Source organism: Gobio gobio (genome assembly GCF_949357685.1).
Source record: "Gobio gobio genome assembly, chromosome: 14".
In the NCBI taxonomy this organism is placed as follows: domain Eukaryota; kingdom Metazoa; phylum Chordata; class Actinopteri; order Cypriniformes; family Gobionidae; genus Gobio; species Gobio gobio.
In genome coordinates, this window is record NC_137107.1 from 21718350 (window position 1) to 21745495 (window position 27146).

Genomic DNA, 27146 nt, shown 5'->3' on the forward strand with positions numbered 1-27146 from the left:
CTCCACTCTCCACAGGCTCTTTCGAGTGAATCTTTTGAGCGTCTTCCAGTCTTCAATAAGTCAGCATGGCGACATTACCAGACAGGTCCTGAGGCTGACGACTGGAGTAACCCGAGCAGTGACCCACGAGATGCATCCACATATAAAGCCAACAGATGACTTTATTAAACCTGCTGCAGTAACTAGAGATGAGCTGCTTACAGCTGCCAAGCTAATACTGAACACTGCCAGATAAGGAAACTTGATTCTAGGCCTTTTAGCACTGTCACTTCTAACTGTCTGAAAATAATACGTTGTTAAGTCGTGACGTAAGGAATGCTGTTTCCGGGGGCAATTCTCTACTTATTTTACTTGAGAATACTATCTCAACAGCCATTTATGAGTGCTATATACACATTTTAAGATAAGCATCTAAAAGCTTACAGTATACTAGTCTCCGTGTAGAGTCTCATGGCATCCCGGACTAAGCGGTGACGTCAGTCTGAACAAGTGAATAGTTTTACATTAGTGAGGGTGTGAAGGATGTTGGAAGAATGTTATGTGGAGAATACAGCAGCTTGTTAGTATGATGTGGCTTTTTCTAGCAATTTTCTTTATATGATACATTATTTTAATGCTACAAATTATATAAATTAATTAATATACATATACTACTGTTCAGAAGTTTAGGGTCAGTTAGGTTTTTTTAAGAAATTATCAATTTTATTCAGCTGAGACCCATTCAATTGATCAAAAGTGGAGACATTTATAATGCTACAAATCTTTTTATTTTAAATAAATGCTGTGCTTTTAAACTTTATATTTATCACAGCACAACTGTTTTCAACATTGATAATAATCAGAAATGTTTCTTGAGCAGCAAATCAACATATTAGAATGATTTCTGAAGGATCATGTGACACTGAAGACTGGAGTAATGATGCTGAAAATTCAGATTTGCCATTACAGGAATAAATTATATTACAAAATATATTAAAATAGAACAAATAGTTATTTTTAATTGTGATAACATTTAAAAAATATTACTGTTTTTACTGTATTTTATCAAATAAATGCAGACTTGGTGAACAAGAGACTTTTTTTTAAAAACTACATTTGTTATGTTCCTGATATGTATTTGTCATGCCATATTTTGATATGTGCTTCATATAGTTCATGTTAAATCTAACCTAATCAGTTTATGAAAACATTCTAATACATTAGGTCAAATGGTACACCTTCATTTCATTCATCTTGTAAAAAGTGACCAGTTGACTTAACTTAAAAAATATTAAGTAATGCATAATTGAAAAGATTCATTTATGTGAACTTGACAATTCCAAGTTAACCTGAGAAGTAAAAGTTATTGAAACATAAGAAAATGTGTTGTAATCAGCTTTTATTTTTATGTTGGACTAACTTAAGGCCATTACATACTCCGCAAGAACAAAGAAAAAAATTCTCGCTCCCAGGGCTGCAAGAACAAAATGACATAATTTTGTTTTTGCAGCCCTGGTTTGGGAGTTCTCGCAGCTTGTTCTCGACACATCATCTGAGCAGAACTTTTTTCTTGTGGGTGTCCGAGAACTATTGTATGATTGGTCAGAAACTTAAAGTGGGCAGGGTTAATACGGAGAAAAAGGAAATGTTCGGCATGGAATGTCCTGGCCAGAACGAACTTTGTTCTTGTTCTTGCCACCTCGAGAAAATGAACAAATTTCTTTGTTCTTGCGGAGTATGTACCAAGCTTTAATCTTATTCAATTGCAATTATTTAAAAATGTAAATCTACTTAACCTAAAGCTAACAAGTTTATCTGAGTTACTCAGGTTATTCAAGTTACTGAGGAAACCCATTGCCTTGAATCCACAACTATTTGTATATGTTTACTTATAATTCACTTGTGACTGATTTGATGTAATCTCATTAATTCAAAATTTATTTTAAATCTACACAAATTGTAGACTACTTACAAAAAAATACACAATTGTTCAAAACAGTTAATTATACTTCCATAAACTGCACTAAATAACTCTTCTCTGAGAATTGATAACATTTTAAATTGTTAAATTGTCACTTTACATTTCAATGTATCCAGAAAAACAAATATTGTATTCAAAGCGACAAATCTGTGGGTATGCACGTTTTATAAATGAGACCCATGGTCTTTAATAATGTTCTCAAAACATTGGCATAAAAACATTATTAAACTTAAAAAAAAAAAAAAAAAAAATTCCTGATGTTTTTTTTATTAACTGTTACTACTTGTTTCGGAATGTTCAGAGAACATTCAAAAGTAACATTCCCAAGTTTGTAAAACAAAATTTTCCCTTAACATTCACATAACCAAGAAAAAAAACATTTAAAAAACATGTTTTTAAAAACTGGACGTTGTGCACATTCAGAGAACATTCAGAAATAAAATTTTTATAACATTAGCAAAATGTTCTTACGAGTTCATGTTGTTAGTTGGTATGGTGTTTAATAAAATTCATAATTCATAAATATAATTTTATATATTCATACCAACTTTATACAACCATAAAGTTTTACTTATCACTCTACATCACAGTTATAATGATGATGACACAGAGGAACTTTTTTTTTTAGCTGATGAATGTTAAAAACATTGACAGACAATCAGAATCTACCTGACTTTAAAGTCTATCTACCTTTCTACCTTTATTCTAATGTGACAGATGAGTTATGAAGTGCTCAGTTCTGTGTTTAAGTGGTAATAAAAAACAAAATCTAAGAATTATGAGGTCAGTCTGGATCTTTGAGCAGCATGCAATTGTAGATCTCAATTATGAAACATTTTGGTGCATAAAATACAGTAAACAGAATTAGAAGGAGCCTGCTCAGATGTGCAGGAGGTTGAGCCAGCATCCATCTATTTCTCCCCCTCGTCACCCTCACTCCTGCTGACGGAAGCTCCTTTGGGTGGTGGCGAACGAAAGCGGGGGCCAGTGGGTGTTGGGCGATGTAGAGCGTCCTCTGGTGGGACTGGAGCTGGGTGACGTACTTGGAGACTGATAGGGAGACAGAGCCTGGAGAACACGGCCACTCCGCTCCTGGATCATGTGCTACAGAGCACAAAAGAAATCAATTTGAAAAATGCTAAATAACACTGTAAGTTTAATGCCTGATTAATGTCCTTCATGATTTTTCAAAGTAGTAAGATAAAGATTAATCAAATATGTTTTACAAGAAAATACTTTTCCAATACACTGCAAAAATGTTCTTACTCTGTATTTTTATCTTGGTGTTCAATGAAAAGAAGCCATTTGATGGAAGATATAAAAGGGATCGTTCACACAAAAATAAAACATTCTGTCATTAGTTACGCCCTCGTGTCGTTCCAACCCAGTAGGACTTTCGTTCATCTTTGAAACACAAATAGAGATCTTTTTTATGTGAATTTGAGAGCTGTCTGTACTCTCCATTGACAGCTATGCAAATACACTTTGACACCTTAAAAAAGATCGTAAAAACAAATCCATATGAATTGAGCGGTTTAGTCCAAATTGTCTGAAGAGACATGATCACTTTATATGATAAACAGACTGAATTTAGGTTTTTATTTACATAAACATTGATCAGCGAACATTAACAGAAACTCAACCATTTTTGCTTGACGCGCAAAAACAAACTACTCATTGGTTCTTGCCGAAGCTCCAACATGCTGCGTAACACATGAGAATGAACTTCATTGGTTCTTACAGAAGCTCAAACATGCTGCGTAACACGACAATGAACCTCATTGGTTCTTACAGAAGCTCAAACGTGCTCCCTAACATGAGAATGAACCTCATTGGTTCTTGTGGAAGCTCAAACGTGCTGCGTAACACACGAGAATGAACCTCATTGGTTCTTGCGGAAGCTCAAACGTGCTGCGTAACACACGAGAATGAACCTCATTGGTTCTTGCAGAAGCTCAAACGTGCTGCGTAACACAAGAATGATCCTCATTGGTTCTTGTGGAAGCTCAAACATGCTGCGTAACACACGAGAATGAACCTCATTGGTTCTTGCAGAAGCTCAAACGTACTGCGTAACATGAGAATGAACCTCATTGGTTCTAGCAGAAGCTCAAATGTGCTGCGTAACACGAGAATGAGCCTCACTGGTTCTTACAGAAGCTCAAACGTGCTGCGTAACACACGAGAATGAACCTCATTGGTTTTTGCAGAAGCTCAAACGTGCTGCGCAACACGACAATGAACCTCATTGGTTCTTACAGAAGCTCAAACGTGCTGCGCAACACGAGAATTAACCTCATTGGTTCTTGCTGAAGCTCAAACGTGCTCCCTAACACGAGAATGAACCTCATTGGTTCTTGCAGAAGCTCAAACGTGCTGCGTAACATGAGAATGAACCTCATTGGTTCTTGCAGAAGCTCAAATGTGCTGCGTAACACGAGAATGAGCCTCACTGGTTCTTACAGAAGCTCAAACGTGCTGCGTAACACACGAGAATGAACCTCATTGGTTTTTGCAGAAGCTCAAACGTGCTGCGCAACACGACAATGAACCTCATTGGTTCTTGCTGAAGCTCAAACGTGCTGCGCAACACGACAATGAACCTCATTGGTTCTTACAGAAGCTCAAACGTGCTGCGCAACACGAGAATGAACCTCATTGGTTCTTGCTGAAGCTCAAACGTGCTGCGCAACACGAGAATGAACCTCATTGGTTCTTGCTGAAGCTCAAATGTGCTGCGTAACATGAGAATGAACCTCATTGGTTCTTGCAGAAGCTCAAACGTGCTGCGCAACACGACAATGAACCTCATTGGTTCTTGCAGAAGCTCAAACGTGCTGCGCAACACGACAATGAACCTCATTGGTTCTTACAGAAGCTCAAACGTGCTGCGCAACACGAGAATGAACCTCATTGGTTCTTGCTGAAGCTCAAACGTGCTGCGCAACACGAGAATGAACCTCATTGGTTCTTGCTGAAGCTCAAATGTGCTGCGTAACATGAGAATGAACCTCATTGGTTCTTGCAGAAGCTCAAATGTGCTGCGTAACACAAGAATGAACCTCATTGGTTCTTGCAGAAGCTCAAATGTGCTGCGTAACATGAGAATGAACCTCATTGGTTCTTGCAGAAGCTCAAACGTGCTGCGCAACACGAGAATGAACCTCATTGGTTCTTGCTGAAGCTCAAATGTGCTGCGTAACATGAGAATGAACCTCATTGGTTCTTGCAGAAGCTCAAATGTGCTGCGTAACACAAGAATGAACCTCATTGGTTCTTGCAGAAGCTCAAATGTGCTCCCTAACACGAGAATGAACCTCATTAGTTCTTGCAGAAGCTCAAACGTGCTGCGTAACACAAGAATGATCCTCATTGGTTCTAGTGGAAGCTCAAACGTGCTGCGTAACACAAGAATGAACCTCATTGGTTCTTGCAGAAGTTCAAATGTGCTGCGTAACATGAGAATGAACCTCATTGGTTCTTGCAGAAGCTCAAATGTGCTGCGTAACACACAAGAATGAACCTCATTGGTTCTTGCAAAAGCGTGCACATCAAGCGATCATGCTTGAGCTTTACCACAACTGTGAGTTGATGAATGTTTACATGTGAATAAAAGCCTAAACTCAATCTGTTCATCATATGAAGTGATTGATTCTCTTCAGAAAAAAATCACTAAACTGTTCAATTCATATGGATTAGTTTTACAATCTTTTTATGAACTTTTTGAAGTGTCAAAATGGCTGTTGTGTAGCTGTCAACGAAGGGACAGAAGTAAAAATCTCAAATTTCATCAAATGATCTTCATTTGTGTTCTGAAGATGAACGAAAGTCTTACGGGTTTGGAATGACACGAAGGTGAGTAAATAATGACTTTTTAATTCAAATAATGAATTTTCATTTTTGGGCAAACTATCCCTTTAAGTCTTGTTTTCTAAAGAATGTATCAAAATGTATTTGTCAGAAAACAAGACTTTATGTCTTGTGTCATTTTCTTTCTCAAGTAAATATATCTTGATTTAAGAATATTTAGATATTTGTACTGGAAAACAAGACAAAAATACTACAGAATTTTTTCTGGCCATTTCTTTGTAATCGCTTATGAAATTTACTAGCAATTTCTGAGTTAATTTTTTTCTACACCACATTTTTTTTCAGTGTACCCAGGCTTTATCTGGACCGAACAGCTCCAGGAAGTTTCCGATGAACTCGCGAGATTTCTCCTCCCATTTGTAGATGAGGTCGTGGCTCTTCTCTTCAACGCGGTGCACTAAATGTTTGGACTTCTCCTCCACCGTCCTCACCGTCTCCTTCATTCTGTCCACCTGCTCTTGCAGACGATATTTCTTCTCCTGTCAATCAAAAGAGTTGGAATAGTTCACCTAAACTTGTAAATCCCGTCTTCACTTCCTCATATCATACCAAACCCATATGGTTTCATTTCTTCAGGAATGACCTGCCAACTCTTTTCTGTACCGTACAACCAAATGGGAGCTGGAGATGTGCTCCAAAGATCATACAAAGTACCACAAAACTAGTTTATGCCACTTTTCCATTATATTCCAAGTGTTCTGAAGCCATTCAATTTCTTTCTTACATTGATGAAGCCCACGTTGAGTTCCCGTGCTGTGTATCCTCTCTGCAGGTTACGCCTCACATAGACGTCATAGTCTCGAACAATGCGTGTGATGAGGTCAGAGGTAGAGATCCCCTCCGTTCTTTGAGTAGCCACAAACATTCCTTACAGACCACGTAGAAGAAGTTTATTCTTAGGAGTCCTTTGACTCAGTTCTATAATTGTGCAGTTTGGTTGATGTTAAAGTCTTTACCTGCTTCTTTGATATGTTTATAGACATCTTCTGATCCAGCAGAGGTGTATGGGATATCATCATGTGCCACAAAGTCAATCTGAGGGTGACAACAGGAAAATAAATAAGTATGACACCATGACACAAAGTTTCCTTCTTGGAATGAATTCCTATGAAGTCCTGTCTAAATAAAAACCCTGATTTTGCTAATGCAAAAACATTTATTATTAAACAAACAAACAAACAAAAAAGCAATATTAAAAAACTGTACTGATATTTAACAGGCAAGGATATTAACAGAAATATATATATACACACTCACCTAAAGGATTATTAGGAACACCATACTAATACTTAGTTTGACCCCCTTTCGCCTTCAGAACTGCCTTAATTCTATGTGGCATTGATTCAACAAGGTGCTGAAAGCATTCTTTAGAAATGTTGGCCCATATTGATAGGATAGCATCTTGCAGTTGATGGAGATTTGTGGGATGCACATCCAGGGCACGAAGCTCCCGTTCCACCACATCCCAAAGATGCTCTATTGGGTTGAGATCTGGTGACTGTGGGGGCCATTTTAGTACAGTGAACTCATTGTCATGTTCAAGAAACCAATTTGAAATGATTCAAGCTTTGTGACATGGTGCATTATCCTGCTGGAAGTAGCCATCAGAGGATGGGTACATGGTGGTCATAAAGGGATGGACATGGTTAGAAACAATGCTCAGGTAGGCCATGGCATTTAAACGATGCCCAATTGGCACTAAGGGGCCTAAAGTGTGCCAAGAAAACATCCCCCCCACCATTACACCACCACCACCACCAACCTGCACAGTGGTAACAAGGCATGATGGATCCATGTTCTCATTCTGTTTACGCCAAATTCTGACTCTACCATCTGAATGTCTCAACAGAAATCGAGACTCATCAGACCAGGCAACATTTTTCCAGTCTTCAACGGTCCAATTTTGGTGAGCTCGTGCAAATTGTAGCCTCTTTTTCCTATTTGTAGTGGAGATGAGTGTTACCCGGTGGGGTCTTCTGCTGTTGTAGCCCATCCGCCTCAAGGTTGTGCGTGTTGTGGCTTCACAAATGCTTTACTGCATACCTCGGTTGTAACGAGTGATTATTTCAGTCAAAGTTGCTCTTCCTTCAGCTTGAATCAGTCGGCTCATTCTCCTCTGACCTCTAGTATCAACAAGGCATTTTCGCCCACAGGAAAAATGTGAAAAACTGCCGCATACTGGATGTTTTTCCCTTTTCACACCATTCTTTGTAAACCCTAGAAATGGTTGTGTGTGAAAATCCCAGTAATTGAGCAGATTGTGAAATACTCAGACCGGCCCGTCTGGCACCACCAACCATGCCACGCTCAAAATTGCTTAAATCACCTTTCTTTCCCATTCTGACATTCAATTTGGAGTTCAGGAGATTGTCTTGACCAGGACCACACCCCTAAATGCATTGAAGCAACTGCCATGTGATTGGTTGATTAGATAATTGCATTAATGAGAAATTGAACAGGTGTTCCTAATAATCCTTTTGGTGAATGGATATATATAATTATGTTAATAGGGTAAAAGTTTTGTGGTAACAGGGTTGCACTCAAAATGGTCATGGTTAAATAATAAATTTTTTGTAAAAAAAAAAATGTTTACTACTGTGATCTGAATATTAATTTACCCTGTGTTTTTTAAGGAATTCAGGAGTGAGGGTCCAGGGAGCATCACGGACGACCTCATCCACATAACGACAGTGTATAAGCGCTTCATATCGCTCGTCCTCCGTCATCACTGTGTAGCCTTTATACTTGTGCGTCAGCGCATCACTGCATACTGACAGAGATACACACAAGGTATGGAGCCGTCATCAGACATGGTTTAAGACAATGAAAAAATATACTTAAAGGATTAGTTCACTTCAAAATGAAAATTTCATGATATCTTGCTCATCTCATCCAAGATCTTCATGTCTTTCTTTCTTCAGTTGAAAAGAAATTACGTTTTTTGAGGAAAACATTCCAGGATTTTTCTCCATATAATGTACTTCAATGGCAACCAACGGGTTGAAGGTCCAAACAAATGCAGTTTCAAAGGGCTTCAGAGGCTCCGCACAATCCCAGACGAGGAATAGGGTCTTATCTAGCGAAACCATTGGCCATTTTCTAAAAATAATTACATTTATTTTTATTTTATTGTTTCTCCTGAAGTCCACTATCATCTCCACCGTTTTGAGCGTGTTGAGCTCAAGGTCTGGTGCAGTTATAACAACCTTGAGCTCAACACGCTCAAAACTGTGGAGATGATAGTGGACTTCAGGAGAAACAGCCCAGCTCTCCCCCCACTCACCATCATGAATAGCACTGTGGAAGAAGTGTAGTCTTTCAGGTTCCTGGGCACTACCATCTCTCAGGACCTGAAGTGGGACAATCACATTGACTCCATTGTGAAAAAGGCCCAGCAGAGACTGTACTTCCTTCGTCAGCTGTGGAAGTTCAACCTCCCACAGGAGCTGCTGATTTAGTTCTACTCGGCTGTCATTGAGTCTGTTTTATGCACTTCCATCACTGTCTGGTTTGGTTCAGCTACTAAATCTGACATCCTGAGACTACAACGCACAATCCGGACTGCAGAAAGGATTATTGGTGCCTCCCTGCCAACCCTCCAGGACCTGTACTCTTCCAGAGTGAGGAAGAGAGCAGGGAAAAATCATCACAGACTCCGCTCACCCTGGACACCGCCTGTTTGAACTGTTACCATCAGGACGGTGACTCCGATCACTGGCCACTAGAACATCTAGGCACAGGAACAGTTTCTTCCCACAGGCCATTTCCCTCTTGAACAGTTAAAATACACCCCACCCCCCCACCAGTGCAAAAATTCCCACTGTTTAGTGCAATATCTTCTAAACTCAGGAGATATTTATATTTATTCATACTACTCACATGCTGTAAATATATTTATAATCTGTAAATGTTTATTCTGACAAAACGTAACCATGAACTAATATTTTTTTAATGCTATTTTCATATTTTTATTGTTAGAATTTGTATTACTATGTTCTTGTTGTGTTTGTATTGTATATGTGCACTGGAAGCTTCAGCACCAAGAAAAATTCCTTGTGTGTGCAAGGACACTTGGCAATAAAGCTTTTTCTGATTCTGATTCTGATTTTTTTTATACTTTAACTAAAAGTTGCTCGACTTCGGTGTTCTTCTTTATCGCGAAAGGTCGCGCACAGGACGTACATGGAAGTACGACCCAGTGTAAAAACGAACGTGCAAAGACAAAATTTTAAAGTTGGAGGAGAACATGAGTTCGAGTTTTTCGGCACTGGGTCGGTACTTCCACCTATGCCACGGACGTGACCTTTCCGACGTCATGAGGTCATAAATTGTGCAAAAGCAGAACACCGAAATTGAGCAAACTGCATTGAAACTGCATTGATTTGAACTTTCAACCTGTTGGCTGCCATTGAAGCACATTATATGGAGATAATCCTGGAATGTTTTCCTTCAAAAAATATATATATTTTCGACTGAAGCAAAGAAAGACATGAACATCATGGATGAGATGAGGGTGAGTAGATTATCAGGACATTTTCATTTTGAAGTTAAATAATCCTTTAACACAAATAAACCTTTGGCTTTTCCACATTTTGGGCACTATTGAGGCTAATAGACCTTAGTCAGGATAGCGCCATATTTAATTTTTGACATTAATGAAAACGAGGCTGTGAGAGTGTTAGATTATTTCTCAGTCCCTCTTTACTCATGAACATGGAGACGAGTCTCTGTTCGCAAAACTTCAGGTGGAGGTGGAGACATAGAATAAAGTGTGTTCAATGGATTGTACTGTTGTTTAACAACATACTGATTGTTCTGCTGATGAAACAGTTTTCCGAAAAAAACTTTCAGTAGACAAAAACTCGATAAAACAGTTCTGAAAGTTGAAGTGCCCATGATCGCTCTCCTCCCGCCTCCTTTGCTTTCCTATTATGAACTGCATTTCCCATAACCCATTGACTGGATTTATTATGTTTGGTTACTTCCACCTGCATCTCATTATCTTGTTAAAGCGTAAGCCCTGTGTTTTCACTCATTCTTTGTGAAGTCTTAAAGGTGTCACACTGCATTTCTGAGCGCTTGTAGCTGTGTTTTGGGTTTGACTTTTTACCTGGTTTCCCATATTTCCCTGTTTGCCTATGTTTTTCTGCCCTGTTGTCTCTTTGGATTATCTGCCCTGTGTTTTGACCTATGCCCTGTTTTATGGATTATGATTCTGGATTGCGCTAATAAAGCTGCATTTGGAACCTCATCCATGTCAGAGCAGTTCGTGACACAAGGGCCTTTATACAATGCGTGGCATTGCAAAAACTGTATTCTCCACAGCCTCGTTTCCATCTGTGTTAAATTCAATATAACGTCTAACCTGATGTGTAGGTTTAGTCGACTGGATAAAATTCTGTGCATAAGTCAGTGTGACTCACCGCCAACAATCAGTTGTGTGTTTTGGAACAAATTCTTGGCCTGCATCAAAGCCCGAGCATGACCCGAATGGAAGAGGTCAAAGATTCCGTCAGCATATACTCGCACTGGCCGATGAGCTGCACAAAAAAAAAAAAACATACTTTGAGTACAATTTGGATTCACCAATTTGTTTGGAAATATTTCCCCTTATCCTTATCGCTACACTTGACTGTTTCTCTCACCTGGAGTGCCACGGCGCGCCTGGGCTAAAGTCACTTTGTCTTGTGGGGTGTCCGAGGCACTGCCTGATTGTTTTGCAAAAATGGCTGGTTCTCTTAGAGCCTATCAGAGAAATGTTGGCTGTTATGAAGCATTATAAAAAAATATTGGAATCTGGTCCTGTAAAGCGCATGAAGGTATCTAAATGTACAATAATTACAGTAAAAAAGTGACTTTAATTTCCTTAATAAGGGGCCGCTTACACAACATTGTTTTCAACTAAAAATGGAAAACTGCATTTTGCCCGTTCATGTTTTGAGGGCCTCAAAACACCTTTATTGTCTCTGTGTAAACTACAAAAATGTGATTTTGTGAAAACGGTTTCATCATGCGCGTGCGTATTACATGTTCAGTCTATAGGTGCGTAGTGTTTCTTTACAAAGTCACCAACTACTGGCCTGGCAGCAGAATAGACAATGAAAATGTTGAGTTGACATCTGTTTTTTGTAAATCGCTGTTGTGTAAACGTACCCTAAAATACTATACAAAAATGTGATTGCAAAACATAGAAAATAGTTTTTTGTACCTCCTTGGGCAAAGTTGAAAAGTTAAATGTACTGTTTTCTCAATTATCTTGTCCTTGTTTGATAAGAGGCGCTGAGCATAAGCGTTTTGTAAATATGCAGGTGCTCGATAAACGTGCATTAATGAGTGTGTGCACAAACTCCTAGTAATGATGTTGTAATTGCCCTTTAGAACCATCAGCTGTTTAGGAGGGAACCCCTCAGAGGGCCACTGTTGGACAGATATAGATAGTTATAATCACACCACACCACACCACTGCTTGATGGATCTAAATGGTGGATATGAACTATGAGCTATGAACTAACTATGAGTATATAAAATAAATAATAATTGCCGTCACTGGAGTAGAAAGGCGTCAGGCTTGGAATCTGTACCATGTACTCAGATAACAAACTTATGTAAGAGAAATACCAATGATGGAAAGCCATGTGCGGTTCTTTTGGTTGCACGTAATTTCCACCAGTGTATTTTAAAGCATTCATTCATGCAATTACATATTTTATGAATACATATTTCAAGTTATTTTCTTCATGGTTAAGAATATCGGTCACACTTTATTCCGATGGTCCACTTTAGACTATAAGTCAACTACATGTCAACTAACTCTTATTAGGGTGTCAGTGGACTGTAGGTTAGGTGTTAGGGTTCAGGTTAGTACTACAAGTTGACATAGTTTACCTGTCAGCTGGTTGGAATCCGAGCCAAACAGATGTTTCATAGTCAAATTACGAAATTATAATATTACTAGTTGTTCAAACTCACCTTAATAGGTGGCCGCCTGCGCTGCTGCTGTTGCTGTCCTTGAACTCCTCCTCGACCAGCACGATTAGCACGGGATCCATTTCGTCTCCTGTTCGCCATGGCACAGATTTTAAGCTTACCCTCTTTTGGCTGCACTGATTGAACTCACCAGATGTGTGACAAGCCTTTGCTTTTACTCCTCTACTGATAACTGGCCAGGGTCAGTATGACTGGCCAGTTATCAGTACATCAGTGTGACGAGGCAAAGGAGCAAAGGTTGTTTTTCATGTGACTTTAATACTTTGTAGGCTCAAATGTATAATTATTATTATTTTTTTAATGATTGTGTGCTATGTTCTTCCTAGCTTAAGTGTACACACCCTTTATAGTTGGGTATGTAGCTGGGTTCAGAATTAAATTACCCAGCTCATGTGAAGTTGTACACCTGTCTTCACCTGAAGTAACTCTCATTAACTATTTTTGTAAGATTTTTGTCCATAATTCACGAGAAGATAAAGCGAAAAATAGTCAGGCCTACAGCAAATTTCTGCTGTCTGCTAGAAATCTGAAAATGAAGAGAACTTTCACCTTTCAGCAATTAATGATCCAAAACACACATCTTGATCAACGAATTAATGGCTTAAGAACGATTCATCTTTTTGGAATGGCCCAGCCAACGCCCAGACCTAAATCCAATCCAGTATGTGCCAAGCTGATAGATTCAACTAAGTATTAGTTCAGGGGTGTGCACACTTATGCAGTTATTGTTTGTATTTCTTTAGCAATTTATTTATTTCTTAGTCACTTTAGTTTTCAGTGGCATTGCATAAGTTGTAATTTTTATATTACATGTGCAAAAGTTCTGATGTGATTTTTCTTCGTTTAGTTTTTTTTACATTACAAAAACCAGCTGTTTTAACAGGGCTGTGTATACAAGCGACAGGGTCATAGGCGGCCAAGGCGCATTGATGCACGTTGGGAGTGGAGGCTGGCCCGTGTGGTCCAATCAAACAGATGAGTTACTGTAGCTCAAATTGCTCAAGAAGTTAATGCTGGTTCTGATAGAAAGGTGTCAGAATACACAGTGCATCGCAATTTGTGCGTATGGGGCTGCATAGCCGCAGACCAGTCAGGGCGTCCACGCTGACCCCTGTCCACTGCCAAAAGTGGTTTCTAAGGCACTGCTGCAGACCATGGTACACCCTTTCATGGAAATGGTATTCTCTGGTGGCTATGGCCTCTTTCAGCAGAATAATGCGCCCTGCCACAAAGCAAAAATGGTTCAGGAATGGTTTGAGGAGCACAACAACGAGTTTGAGGTGTTGACTTGAGGTGTTGACTTGTATCCGTTCCCGTATTATTATTATTCCGCCATTGAAGTCTATGGCAGCCCATAGAACCATTTGCGGGAAAGTTTTGACATTTGACATTCTGATAGAGGACAGTCCCAACATTAAATACACCAATTTTGGTGTCTCTAACTCAATCCCTCTAGCGCCACCACCTGTCCAAAGTTTCACTCATGCAGAAATAAACAGTAAAAAAGTTAAATAAATATATTTTTTCTCACATGTCGCGTTTGGTTAGGACACAGTGAAGGCTTATATATATTTCAGTATTTGCATTGTTGTTAAGTCTGTTGTTAAGTTCTTTTGGTGGATTTTTGTCCACATTTTGTTAAGATAGTGTTATTATTTGGGAATGTCGTTGTTGTATGGCCAGAAGGGTTATGCCATAGGTTTTTGTGAAACGCCGCCACTGTGGTCAATGTATGCAAATCCTAACCCTGTCACATGCCTGTCCTGTCTTGTGGAGCACTTGGTGTTTTGTTGTTTTGGGCTATGTGCTCGTGTCTCTGTCTGATCCCTCCCCCTTGTTATGTTTCCCCCGTTCCTCCCTGGTCTGTTTCCCCCGTTCCTCCCTGGTCTGTTTCCCCCGTTCCTCCCTGGTCTGTTTGCCCCGTTCCTCCCTGGTCTGTTTCCCCCGTTCCTCCGTGGTTTGTCCCACCCTGGTCAGTCCCTCCAGTCCAGCTCGGGTCTATTTTGCCCTGGTCCGTCCCTCTCGTTTCGCCCTGGTCCGTCCCTCTCGTTTTGCCCTGGTCCGTCCCTCCCGCCCCGCCCTGGTCCGTCCCTCCCGCCCCGCCCTGGTCCGTCCCTCCCGCCCCGGTCTGGTCCGTCCCTCCCGTCCCGCCTTGGTCCGTCCCTCCCGCCCCGCCCTGGTCCGTCCCTCCCGCCCCGGTCTGGTCCGTCCCTCCCGTCCCGCCCTGGTCTGTCCTCCCGGTCCCGCCCTGCCTTTGTGGAGCGTCTGGTAGCCGCTCCTTAAAGAGGGGGTAATGTCACATGCCTGTCCTGTCTTGTGGAGCACTTGGTGTTTTGTTGTTTTGGGCTATGTGCTCGTGTCTCTGTCTGATCCCTCCCCCTTGTTATCTGATTAGTGTTTAATTTCTCCCACCTGTTCCCTCCTGATTTCTTCCCCTTTATATAGTTCCCTTGTGTTCACTGTCTTTGTCGGTACGTTGTTTAACGTCTCCCTTCCCAGTGTTCCGCTCCCTCTCCTTGACCTGTTTTTGGTATATTGTTTGTTTTGAAATGTTATTTTCTTGTTTCTAGTTTTGTTATGTTTTCCCCTCTTGTGGGTTTTTGTTTTTGATTATGTTTATTTGTAAATAAAATCATCCCCTCCTGCATTTGAGTCTTCACCCTAGTTTGTTTTAAGTGTAAACGTAACAAACCCACTGTGGGCTGGTGTCCGGGCTTATTAATCACCCAGCATGCTTGTTATCTTGAGGACATACACAAAAACTGCAGAATGATTATTTGTAATCATCTTCTTTAAAGAAATACATATTGTAAATATATGATGTACCTCCTCCTAGGATCTTTTATTCACTGCAAAACTTCCACTTTTTGATTTACTTCATACTGCATGCAGATAGGCTACTTTGCAAACGTCCTTTTTCCATTCATTTGCATTTGGTGGCTCTGCCTGGATCATAGTTTCCTTTATACTGCATCATGCATCACATTCCTTTAGTTGTGAAGCCTGATAATCCTGTTGACATTTTAATACAGAAAATATTTTTAGAAAGTATTTACATTTTTGAGTAGGAGTCAAAAAAGGTGTGCTCATTATTTTCAGGACTCAGACTTCTTTAGTCACCTGTGGAAGTATACTGTATGTTCTATACCATTTGGTCTTATTTTTGTCTGGATTTTTCCTTCAGTGTGAAGTAGATGGATGCCAGAAAATTTATGATGTCAAGTCTTTTCTTCACCATGCTGAGCCCAGGGACAAAAAGGTAATATGAACTTTTGCTGTGATAAATGTCTTTTAGAAAGCTGTACATTGGTGACTTCTTTATAGATTTGGTTGGGAATAACTTTTGTAATAACGTTCATTAACGTCCAACAAACGTACTGTCATTACATACAGTAATACACTAGACATCAAATATAACTATAAAATATAGTTACCTTTTTCACTTTATACTAAATTATAAATGTATGAATGTTTTTGCTTTATTTTAAAATATATAAAAGTTATTGTTAAGAAAGATAGCACAAGAACACTTTAAAAACAAAACATAAAAAAATATTTGTTTCAGGTCCTAAAATAATGGACATCATTCAAAAGTTCCAAAACATTTTTTTATTTGAATTTATTATATTGATCTTTCAAGCATTAGGCCTGTATAATGCAATGATGTTTGTTGATATAATTAATCAATTTTATTATTAGGTTTTAACCTTATATTATTTATTCATGTAAATGGGTTATTTTTCCACCAATCGGTATGAATGCTTCACACTACGTAACAAATCTCTACGTGCTAACAATCGAGGGTTGATCACGTATAAAACGTAGCTAGCTAATCATTTCATTTCATAGAGAAAATCTGGAACATCAAGAACTACAACATTACAAGATATTTCAATGGTATGTACGTTTGCAACTATGTGTGGCTATCAAGGGTGTTTAAAGAAACAATTTAAAGAATTTAAATCTCAAGCTAAAGATCTGGCAAAGATGTCCGACCGGAGGGAAACAAAATGGAGGTGAGACATGCAAGTGGCAACAAGAACAGAAATATAATCAAAATAGAAAATAGTTAATCTGAACAATCAGTATGAACTATCTACTATTTGATTTAGGTTTTAAATATAAAATGTCTCAAACATCTGAAAAAAGTTGTTCAAAGGCTAGTTGTGCTTCATGCTAGCAAGTAATGCAGCAGTTTCACGATCGTCACATTTCCTCTACCCTGTAACATGTAAATGTATATAATACTGTCAAATGTCAAAGAATATTTATAACCAGATTAATATTTTTTTAACTTGCAAATGTAACTTTAAACAATGGATTTAAACATTTAATTAGTTTGGAATGCAAACACTCTAGCATTGCAGAACAGCCACATAAGTGTCATAAAGACTGCATTGCTCTTAAAGTAGATATCTCGGTAACACTTTATAATAACTACACGCTATGAAGCATTAGTTAAGCATTAGTAAATAGTTAATTCATAATTTATAAAGCATTAATAGACATGAATAAGAAGTTTATAAATACAGCTATATATGCTTTATTCTTGATGTATAAGCATATCTATAATGTGTTTAATAATTGTACTTTCATACTTTATAAATAATCAATTAATAATTTCTAAATTAAGTATCACATTATTTACAAATCTTAGTTATTTAGGAGTTGTCATTGGTTTATATGATAATTTAGAAAGTGTAAGTAAAGGATTAATAAACTTCTAAAAAATCTTATTATTTAGACATAATAATAGTTACTCAGTGTGTTAATAAATGCTTTATTAACATGTATTCATACTGTAATTCATGATTAATTTAGGTAGTTATGAAATATTAAGTAGTTGTCAGTTAACTATATCGCCACTGGGCTGTCTTCCAGTGCCCTGCGTAAGTGTGAGTACCCTGTCGTAAGACTAGTACGGACGAAGGACTCCCACTTATCACAGGAATTAGCCTGACGTCGTCATACTCAATTCTAGTCAGAATATGAGTCTGATTCTGCTCCGTTGGGCTGTGATTATGGGGCGTGTTTCAACCGAACCAGGAAAGACCTCAATTGGATAGACCTACAACCAATCAGAGCAACGGAGCGACCGAGCGACGCATAACGTTAGTAGTCAAATGTCAACAGAACTCAACTGCACTGTGTTGCCAAGTCCACGGGTTGAAGCGACCCCAATTATGTGATATACAGACCCAGGAATGCGAATTTTAGCAGGCAGTCCTTCCAAAATAACACATATTTTACCCCCCAAATGCCTTTTTTTCCCGGAGAACCCCCCTGGAAAGCTTTTGGGCTTGTTTTTGGCTAGTTTTGAGGAACGTTAGCAATTGGGCGGGTTTTGTTGTAAAACTTGGCAACCCTGTCTGCACGCACGCTGGAATAAGTAGCCTAGCGTTAGAAGAAAAAGATGAGTGTAAACGAACTTTGCCGGTGTTGTAAAAAAAGAATTTAAGGAGACACAGAGTACTTACCAACACGATCATCATTTCTGAGAGAAATAGTAAAGGTGAATACATATATTCTCAGTTTAGGATTAGAACAAATTCAACCATGGTGCTCTTTGATGACGTGGATGATTACGTTACTGTTTCTCATCTGTCCATCATCGTCTAAAGCCCGCCCTGACAATTTCATTGGTCCGAACAGCTTCTGTTCGGGCATAATTACTTCTCTATAGAGCAAGTCCAGACCGAACTGCCCGAGTAAAAATGTTGTGGGCGGGGCTAAGTTCGGCTGGCATCCAGGCTACACAGGAATACCAAGGTACACTGGGAAGCATATTCCAGTTGAGATATGCCAGAATGCCTACCCGTAGGGAGGACTTAGAGAATACACATTTGACCCGCTGAGGGCTGCATATGGAGAGCTCTGGGGTACCAGCCGGAGGGTGGATTTTTAACCCCAGGGGTGGCAGGGACTTGCCGAGGGAAGACACCTGCTCACTGAGGAGGCTTACAGTGGAAATACATGTGTGGGGGTCGCCGGAGGGGAACCATGCACAGGGGCACCTGGCCGGACACGAGGGTCTGGGCTCGAGAGGGCAGACTTACTGGTGTCTGCTTCAACAGTGCTGGAGGAACTCAGGGCTTCCGTGAAGCTCACCTGAGGAGAATATTGCACGTATCCAGTCCGTGGAGTGGAATGGCGAGCAAGCGAAGACACCTGAGCCTAGTCCATTACCGGCCACTAGTTGAGGCGAGTACATAGTCGGACACAGGCTCCACTCAGAGATTGTAGAATCTAGCGAATGTGTTAGGTGTCGCCCAGCCTGCAGCTCTGCAGATGTCTGTTAGCGAGGCGCCATTTGCTAGAGCCCAAGAGGAGGCCACACTCCGAGTGGAGTGGGCCCTAACCCCAAGGGGACATGGTCGACTCTGCTGCTGGTAAGCCAGAACAATGGTGTCCACTATTCAGTGAGACAGCCTTTGCTTTGAGAGAGCTCTTCCCTTCCACTCTCCACCATAACAGACAAAGAGCTGGTCTGAGGTCCTGAAACACTGCGTCCTGTGCGCGGAGAGCGTGTACTGGACAGAACAATGCCAAGGCTGGGTCTGCCCCCTCCAAGGGCAGCGCTTGCAGGTTCACCACCTGGTCTCTGAACAGAGTGGTGGGAACCTTGGGCACATATCATGGATGGAGACATGGAAGTAGGTGTCCTTCAGGTCGATCGCTGCAAACCAATCAGCTGGATGAACGCATTCGAAAAGGCTTTTCGCTGTCAACATCCTGAACGGAAGCCTGTGAAGGTATCGGTTCAGGACGCGCAGGTCCAGGATTGGCCGTAACCCACCGGTTTTCTTGGGTACAATGAAGTAGGGGCTGTAAAAGCCGGACTTCATCCCGGCTGGAGGGACAGGCTCGATTGCACCCTTCGCCAGTGGGGTGACAATCTCCGCACGCATGACAGGGGCATTGGACCCGACTATAGTGCAGCGGACTCCCCGAAAGCGGGGAGGAGCCTGCGCCAACTGAAACGCGTAGCCACGCCTGACATTCGGGGGGGTCATTCGGACCACAGGCGTACCCAGGGTGGGGCAGCGAGGCAGCGTTAGCGGCCCGGACGTGGGAGGCAGAGCGTCCCGGTGTGGGGGCACGGTTAACGGCTGCGTTTGACAGAGGAGACCAGGGAAGGATGCACGTTCCACTGGGGTCGGCTCTGAGAGGAGGCTGGCGACAGAGAGGGACGAGAGCGGTGTGGCCCGGGGGCGGCGCACACTGCCGTCACCAGTCTCTGGGGGCTCAGGGATGGGAATGTCAATTCTTTCTTTAACCAAATAAGGGTGTTGCTGACCCGTGGGCCAGCAGCTGAAGACAACGCGGGAAGACAACGGGGACTTCCAGGACCGCGCAATCTCCTTATGCAGCTCGGGGAGGAAAGGTATTGGGGGGCGGGGACTGACGGGTGTCAGCGCGCGGCGCCCCCAAAAACCAATCATCCAGCCGTGAGCGCTCAGGACAGGGTAGAGGGTTCCACTCTAGCCCGAGGCTCGCGGCTGCCCGAGACAGCATGGCTGTCAGCTCCGGGTCCGACTCGGGCAATGCTGGCGCGCCCGAAGGCGGCAGCACAGCCGAGTCATCATCCTCGGAGGACTCGAGCCCACCTTGTAATGCGGCGACCGACATCGCATCATCCTCTGGAGCGCCAAACGAGATGCGCGGGGGGGCCGGAGCCGGGCCCGCGATCTCCGCCTGGACACTAACGGGTTGCAGTGCTAAAGGGGGGTGTGGCCCGAGGCATGAGTGTCGGGGCTTTGTTCCACACCGTCAACCTCAGGTCACCCTGGCCACCAGCCAAAGAACCGTCTCTCGCGGAGACGGTAGATTGGGGTGTGGCAGAGGAGACTCTTACTTCTTTACGAAATCCTCGAGTCTCGACCGCAGCACCGCAATGGTCATGTTCCCGCAGTGGGAACATGACGCATCCACAAACGTTGCCTGGGCATGCTGAACGCCCAAGCATACCAGACAGTGATTGTGCCCATCAGAAGATGACAACGACCGGCCGCACCCAGAAGTGCACGGGCGAGACATCCGGAAAAGGACGTGCCACGTGCAAGCTCTTTTTGTGAGAGGAAGCCTCGTAGTGACGCCGAAGCGCCCAGGGAAACACACACCAGCTGTCTAGCAGACCACTGCGCAGATCAGCAGGCAGGAAGTATGTGATCGCTGGAACACGCCGTATACACCAACGCCACTGGAAAGCTGCTTGTCTCGAAGGCTGACAAAGACTCAGTATCAGGCTTGAAGGAGTGAAGAGTAGTTCTTGGCTCCAAAGCAGAAACATAATGCAATGTTGCCAGCGTACTTCCTTATATACCCACGCTGTGGGGCGGAGTTAGGCATGCAAATTATGCATGCCCATGGTATTGGCACTGCCATTGGGCGTTGTTAGACTCCTCGAAGGTAATTGGCTTCTAAGCGAAACCCCCATTCGTTAGTCACTAACGTTACGTCGTAATGACTGAACGAAAGGGAATTTTTTTTGCATGATACACACATATTGCAGTATGGCCTTTAAAACTAACAAAAAAAGGCATTCAAATTAAATAAATAAAGCTGAAGTGTTGTTTTGCTTATCAATGTGACAGGGCGCATAGCTACTGTCACGGTAGCGATGCGCTACCTATTCCCGTTCACAAAGACTGAGTGCAAATGTTGCTTGTATTTGTTTGTATAGCGTGTTAATGTGTTCTGTTAATCCTCATACTGTGTTAAATCAGCGGTTAATCTAGCCTTTCATCAAAACCCCATGGTAATCCCGTATCTTTCGTGTGCACACTTTTAACATCTAATACTACGGCTATAGCTATTACTTTCAATACATATCTGACTGTTTAAAACCATGCCATTTACTTCACAATCATAATCTGTTACAATAACTACGCAACACATGTTTTTGTTAATTTTGTATTTGTTTATTTAGTTTAAAAGGAACATAGCTTTGACATACCATCTTTACGTCTGACCAGCGTCTCCTGTTTGTTTGTGTAAAGGAATTTTGCCGCAATGGTGGGGTTTAAATAACACGATGACTTCCGGGTCAATAGGAAGTGACCCGGAGTTTTGAGTTATTTTTGTTTAGCTGTTAATATGACTTGTGGCTTTGCCAAATGTTAGCTGAAATCATAGAAATGATATTCTGTATTTTTCTAATTTTATAGATGTAGCATTTCGGCTGTTTTTAAGCATTTATGGATTGTTTACCTGAGCCACCCCTGTATTGTATTATTGAATTGGTATGTGCCAATTCCAGGGGTTCCAATGCCTTCATGTGTATACAAGACTAGTAGTTTCAATCTCTAAGGAGGGTGAAGTGAGAAGACATAAGTCTGTTGATGCCCTAAGTATAGTGACTTGTGTAAAGGTCAATTTCAAAGCAGCTGTAAAATTTTTTGTTTTGTTTTTGGACTCTCATGTCAATTAATCTTATTTACTAAATAGTATTTTTTTTTTTTTGTATATATATTTTTTCTTAATTTTGATTGCCTTTTTTTGGCCTTAATTGGGGTAAATAAAAAGATACCATCTGTTAAAACCATCCAACTTCTCCTGAGTGCTTACACCTACTCACAACACCTCAGTCACATCTACCCTCAACAATCAATACCAATGTAATTTGTTTCAGGATTCTCTTCAATGCTTGGAGAATCCAGAGGGTGAAGATGGAGAAGTGGTGTTTGACTCTGAATCCTTTCCCAATCATTTCCATTTCAACGGTCAATCAAATGTAGGTTATAAAAATTCTCTCAACCTGATATTGCTCAAATGAAGAAATCTGGTATGAGAGGCCATTCTATATTGTGAATAAAGTCATGGGTAAACCTTTTTTGCATCATACTACACATTTTACAGTATGGCCTTTAAAAAAAATAATAATCAAATTAAATAAATAAAGTCGAAGTGTTGTTTTGCTTATCAATACCAATGTAATTTGTTTCAGAATTATGTTCAATGCTTGGAGAATCCAGAGGGTGAAGATGGAGAAGTGGTGTTTGACTCTGAATCATTTTCCAATCATTTCCATTTCAACGGTCAATCAAATGTAGGTTATAATAATTCACTCTACCTGATTTTGCTCAAATGTATTTTTAAAGCAATCTGGTATGAGAGGCCATTCTATATTGTGAATAAAGTCATGGGTAAACCTTTTTTGCATGATACTACACATATTACAGTATGGCCTTTAAAACTAAAAATTATAATAATAATTTTAATTAAATAAATAAAGTTGAAGTGTTGTTTTGCTTATCAATACCAATGTAATTTGTTTCAGGATTCTGTTCAATGCTTGGATAATCCAGAGGGTGAAGATGGAGAAGTGGTGTTTGACTCTGAATCCTTTCCCAATCATTTCCATTTCAACGGTCCATCAAATGTAGGTTATAATAATTCACTCAACCTGATATTGTTCAAATGAAGAAATCTGGTATGAGAGGCCATTCTATATTGTGAATAAGGTCATGGGTAAAAATTTTTTTGCATGATACACATATTACAGTATGGCCTTTAAAACTAACAAAAAAAATCTAACTAAATAAATAAAGTTGAAATGTTGTTTTGCTTATCAATACCAATGTAATTTGTTTCAGGATTCTGTTCAATGCTTGGAGAATCCAGAGGGTGAAGATGGAGAAGTGGTGTTTGATTCTGAATCATTTCCCATTAATTTCCATTTCAACGGTCAATCAAATGTAGGTTATAATAATTCACTCAACCTGATATTGCTCAAATTAAGCAATCTGGTATGAGAGGCCATTCTATATTGTGAATAAAGTCATGGTTAAAAAATGTTTTGCATGATACTACACATATTACAGTATGGCCTTTAAAACTAACAAAAAAGGTATTCAAATGAAATAAATACATTTGAAGTGGGGTTTTTTTGTTGTTGTTGTTGCTTATCAATACCAATGTAATTAGTTTCAGAATCCTGTTCAATGCTTGGAGAATCCAGAGGGTGAAGATGGAGAAGTGGTGTTTGACTCTGAATCATTTCCCAATCATTTCCATTTCAACGGTCAATCAAATGTAGGTTATAATAATTCACTCAACCTGATATTGCTCAAATGTATTATTAAAGCAATCTGGTATGAGAGGCCATTCTATATTGTGAATAAAGTCATGGGTAAACATTTTTTGCATGATACACATATTACAGTATGGCCTTTAAAACTAACAAAAAAAGGTATTCAAATGAAATAAATAAATTTGAAGTGTTTTTTTTTTGTTTGTTTTTTTTGTTGCTTATCAATACCAATGTAATTTGTTTCAGAATCCTGTTCAATGCTTGGAGAATCCAGAGGGTGAAGATGGAGAAGTGGTGTTTGATTCTGAATCATTTCCCATTCATTTCCATTTCAACGGTCAATCAAATGTAGGTTATAATAATTCAGTCAACCTGATATTGCTCAAATTAAGCAATCTGGTATGAGAGGCCATTCTATATTGTGAATAAGGTCATGGGTAAAACATTTTTTTGCATGATACACATATTACAGTATGGCCTTTAAAACTAACAAAATAAGGTATTCAAATGCAATAGATAAATTTGAAATAAATAAAAGTGTTTTTTTTTGTTGTTGTTGCTTATCAATACCAATTTAATTTGTTTCAGAATTCTGTTCAATGCTTGGAGAATCCATTTGATTCTGAATCATTTCCCATTCATTCAACACATCATTCAACCATACAACGTATGTCATGATAATTCACTCAACATATCATGATTGATTCATTTGTAATGTAGGCTTTCATGGGATTTGATGGATTTACAAGCTTGACCTGAGCTTATAATTGAAATTTTACTGTTCTCAGGGTAAACAAAAAGTGTGAAAAAGTGATTGGCAAGGATAAAAATCAAGCATAGTTAGTTCTGACAGGTCACGTTACTCAATCTAGCATCAGCTGACTGTCAGCTGATATACGGCTACCTATAGGAATATGATGACTATCACAGCATGCATATATAAGCTTCTTCAGAACTATCAGCAGTTATCGTGTTTCTCCAGAGCTAATTACCCTCCTCCATCCCCAGCTCCACCTCTCGTAAGTCAGGATTTGGCATTCTGATTTCCTTTGAATCAGACTAAATTCCCGAATTATGTTGTGAACTATGTTGACATTTATGATAATCTGCAATACATTATGTTGGTTCTGTTCTGTTTATCCTAAGGGGGGTTATTGCTGCTCTCCCTGCTCTTATCCATGCTAGGCTGCATGGATGCACAGGGAATTCTTGCCCAGAACAGAACCGTACCGCCAATCTAAACTATATGCTAATTGTCAATCATCTTTGACGATAGTGGTCCTGACAGAACTGAGGGTTTAAATGAAATTAGTATAGTTAGGAGCAGCTTAGGTGTTGTTTTACATATTTAAAACCATCGTAATGTGTTTCAGGTTTCTGTCAAATGCCTGGAGAATCCAGAGGAGGAAGATGCAGTAATGGCGATTGGCCATGAATCATTTCCATGGCATCTCTCAAATGGAAGATGTTTCAATGTAATGGAAAATTTAAAAATGTATTATGGATAGCAATTACATTTTGCAAATAAAAATTGTATTAAAAAAAAACTAAACCTGATGTCTGATACACAATGGTGAAGTGACGGTTCACTTATAGTCACAATGATATTACGCAGCGCCTGAAAATAGTCCCCAGCACGCTCCCTGTGTAAGCAGGTTGTAATGCTGGTTATGTTGACAGAAATTAGCCTATTTTCAGGCGCTGTGTAATATCATTGCGCCTGCAGCACCCATAGTACGGCAGCAAAGGTTTTAGCAGTTTTAGTACACGAAATAACTGCAGAAGAGTCAAGTTTTAAATAGGAAAAATATTGAAAGTCTTTGGTCATTGTTGAGCGAGATGCTAGCGGTCTAATTAGATTCAATGATCTGTGGTTCTACTGCCAGATCCAGAGATCGGCTGAATGGATTCGAAAACAGTAAAACTCAAGTGTTTAACTCTAGGGGAGTTGGAAAATGAGCTTTCTTTAAAGGCTTTTTTGATAGAACAGGGCAAAGTAGACAGGAAGCAATGGGAGAGGAGAGATGGGAACAGCATCCTGTTTGAGTAGGTATAGTAGGCACTACATTGGAATTTACAACTTTTAAAAAAGTATGTCCTAGTATAGATATGGGTATTATGAAGGGAATTTGAACATATAGCCTACATATGTCATGTTACTGTCATGAACTACTTACTTACTATTGTAATAACAGTAAATTACGCTGAATTAAAAGTAACTAACTAAACCCTAACCTTAAACCTATAATATGTACATGTTTATTAAAGGGTTAGTTCACCCAAAAATGAAAATTAGCCCATGATTTACTCATCCTATAGGTGTATATGACTTCTTTTAGACGAATAAAATCGGATTTAGTATTATAATAAGTAAGTATTATAATGGCATTGACTTGATGGGTCGTTTTTGAAGTCCATAAAAGTGCATCTATCCATCATAGAATGGGGCGGCAGTGGCTCAGTGGTTCATGTAGGTTGTTTACAAACCGGAAGGTTGGTGGTTCAATCCCCGGTTCCACCTGACCAAGTGTCGATGTGTCCACAAGCAACCTAACCGCAGCTGCTCCCGGCGAGCTGGATGGCGCCTTGCATGGCTGACACCGCCATCGGTGTATGAATGGATGAATGTGAGGCAAGATGTAAAGTGCTTTGGATGGCCATGGGTCTGTTGAAAGAGCTATATAAATTAAGTCCATATAACTGCTCCACACAGCTCTGGTATAATACAAATTAAATTTTGTATATTTAAAATGTTATTAGAACTAAACTAAATATATTAAAACTATAGACTAAAATAGCTAACTTCCGGTGGATTGCCATACGCATCGATTTACGACGAAAGAGTAACCCTTGAACCTTGACTCATGCATATTGACGAACGCAGAAGCGCAGAGGATAGAGCAAAACAAAACGTAGCGACGGGGGTTTTAGCGCAAATCGACTAGCGCACTGCTAACCGCCGGAAGTTAGCTATTTTAGTCTATAAAGTTTTATTTTTTTATTCGTCTGAAAGAAGAATGTCATATACACCTAGGATGACTTGAGGGTGAGTAAATCATGGGCTAATTTTCAATTTTGGCTGAACTAACCCTTTAAAGCTGCAGTCCGTAAGTTTTACCTCTTTGTCGCCTTCACTGTTTGAACCCTGAAACTGCAGTTATTTGCGGAGTTATCTTCTTTATGTGGGTTGTCGTGTATCAGCACGGGTCCTCAGTGTGCAAGTATCTAATGTTTTGAGGTGTATGTGTGGGTTGTCTATCAACGCACCATTTGTCAACGATGATTGTCGTTTTGAAC

The 27146-nt window shown here is 40.2% G+C and overlaps 3 protein-coding genes across 4 annotated transcripts in view; 2 read left to right on the forward strand and 1 right to left on the reverse strand.

The window, feature by feature from the left end:
* pdk3b (pyruvate dehydrogenase kinase, isozyme 3b) overlaps positions 1-2190 on the forward strand; it is a 24172-nt gene extending 21982 nt beyond the window's left edge. Inside the window, exon 11 of one of the 2 annotated variants that reach the window (XM_079835568.1) lies at positions 16-2190. In XM_079835568.1, the coding sequence (XP_079691694.1) occupies positions 16-159 (144 nt within the window). In that variant the 3' untranslated portion in view covers positions 160-2190. The remainder of the gene's footprint in view (positions 1-15) is intronic. The other variant, XM_079835569.1, reaches the window with a different exon arrangement.
* pcyt1bb (phosphate cytidylyltransferase 1B, choline b) lies at positions 1363-12991 on the reverse strand. The gene is made up of 8 exons (XM_079835579.1): positions 12800-12991; positions 11476-11575; positions 11254-11370; positions 8449-8600; positions 6787-6865; positions 6555-6697; positions 6121-6309; positions 1363-3064 (listed from the first exon to the last, which is right to left on the reverse strand). Exons 1-8 carry the CDS (start codon positions 12896-12898, stop codon positions 2894-2896), a joined length of 1050 nt encoding a protein of 349 aa, XP_079691705.1. The 5' UTR covers positions 12899-12991; the 3' UTR covers positions 1363-2893.
* Positions 12992-13004: 13 nt separating this feature from the next.
* LOC307137071 (uncharacterized protein) lies at positions 13005-25387 on the forward strand (the record flags this gene model as incomplete). Its single annotated transcript, XM_079834551.1, has 10 exons — positions 13005-13054; positions 15917-16076; positions 22449-22550; positions 22764-22865; positions 23097-23198; positions 23413-23514; positions 23744-23851; positions 24096-24197; positions 24438-24516; positions 25223-25387. The coding sequence occupies 10 exons, from the start codon at positions 13005-13007 to the stop codon at positions 25282-25284; spliced, it is 969 nt and encodes a 322-aa protein (XP_079690677.1). The 3' UTR covers positions 25285-25387.
* Positions 25388-27146: the final 1759 nt, after the last annotated feature.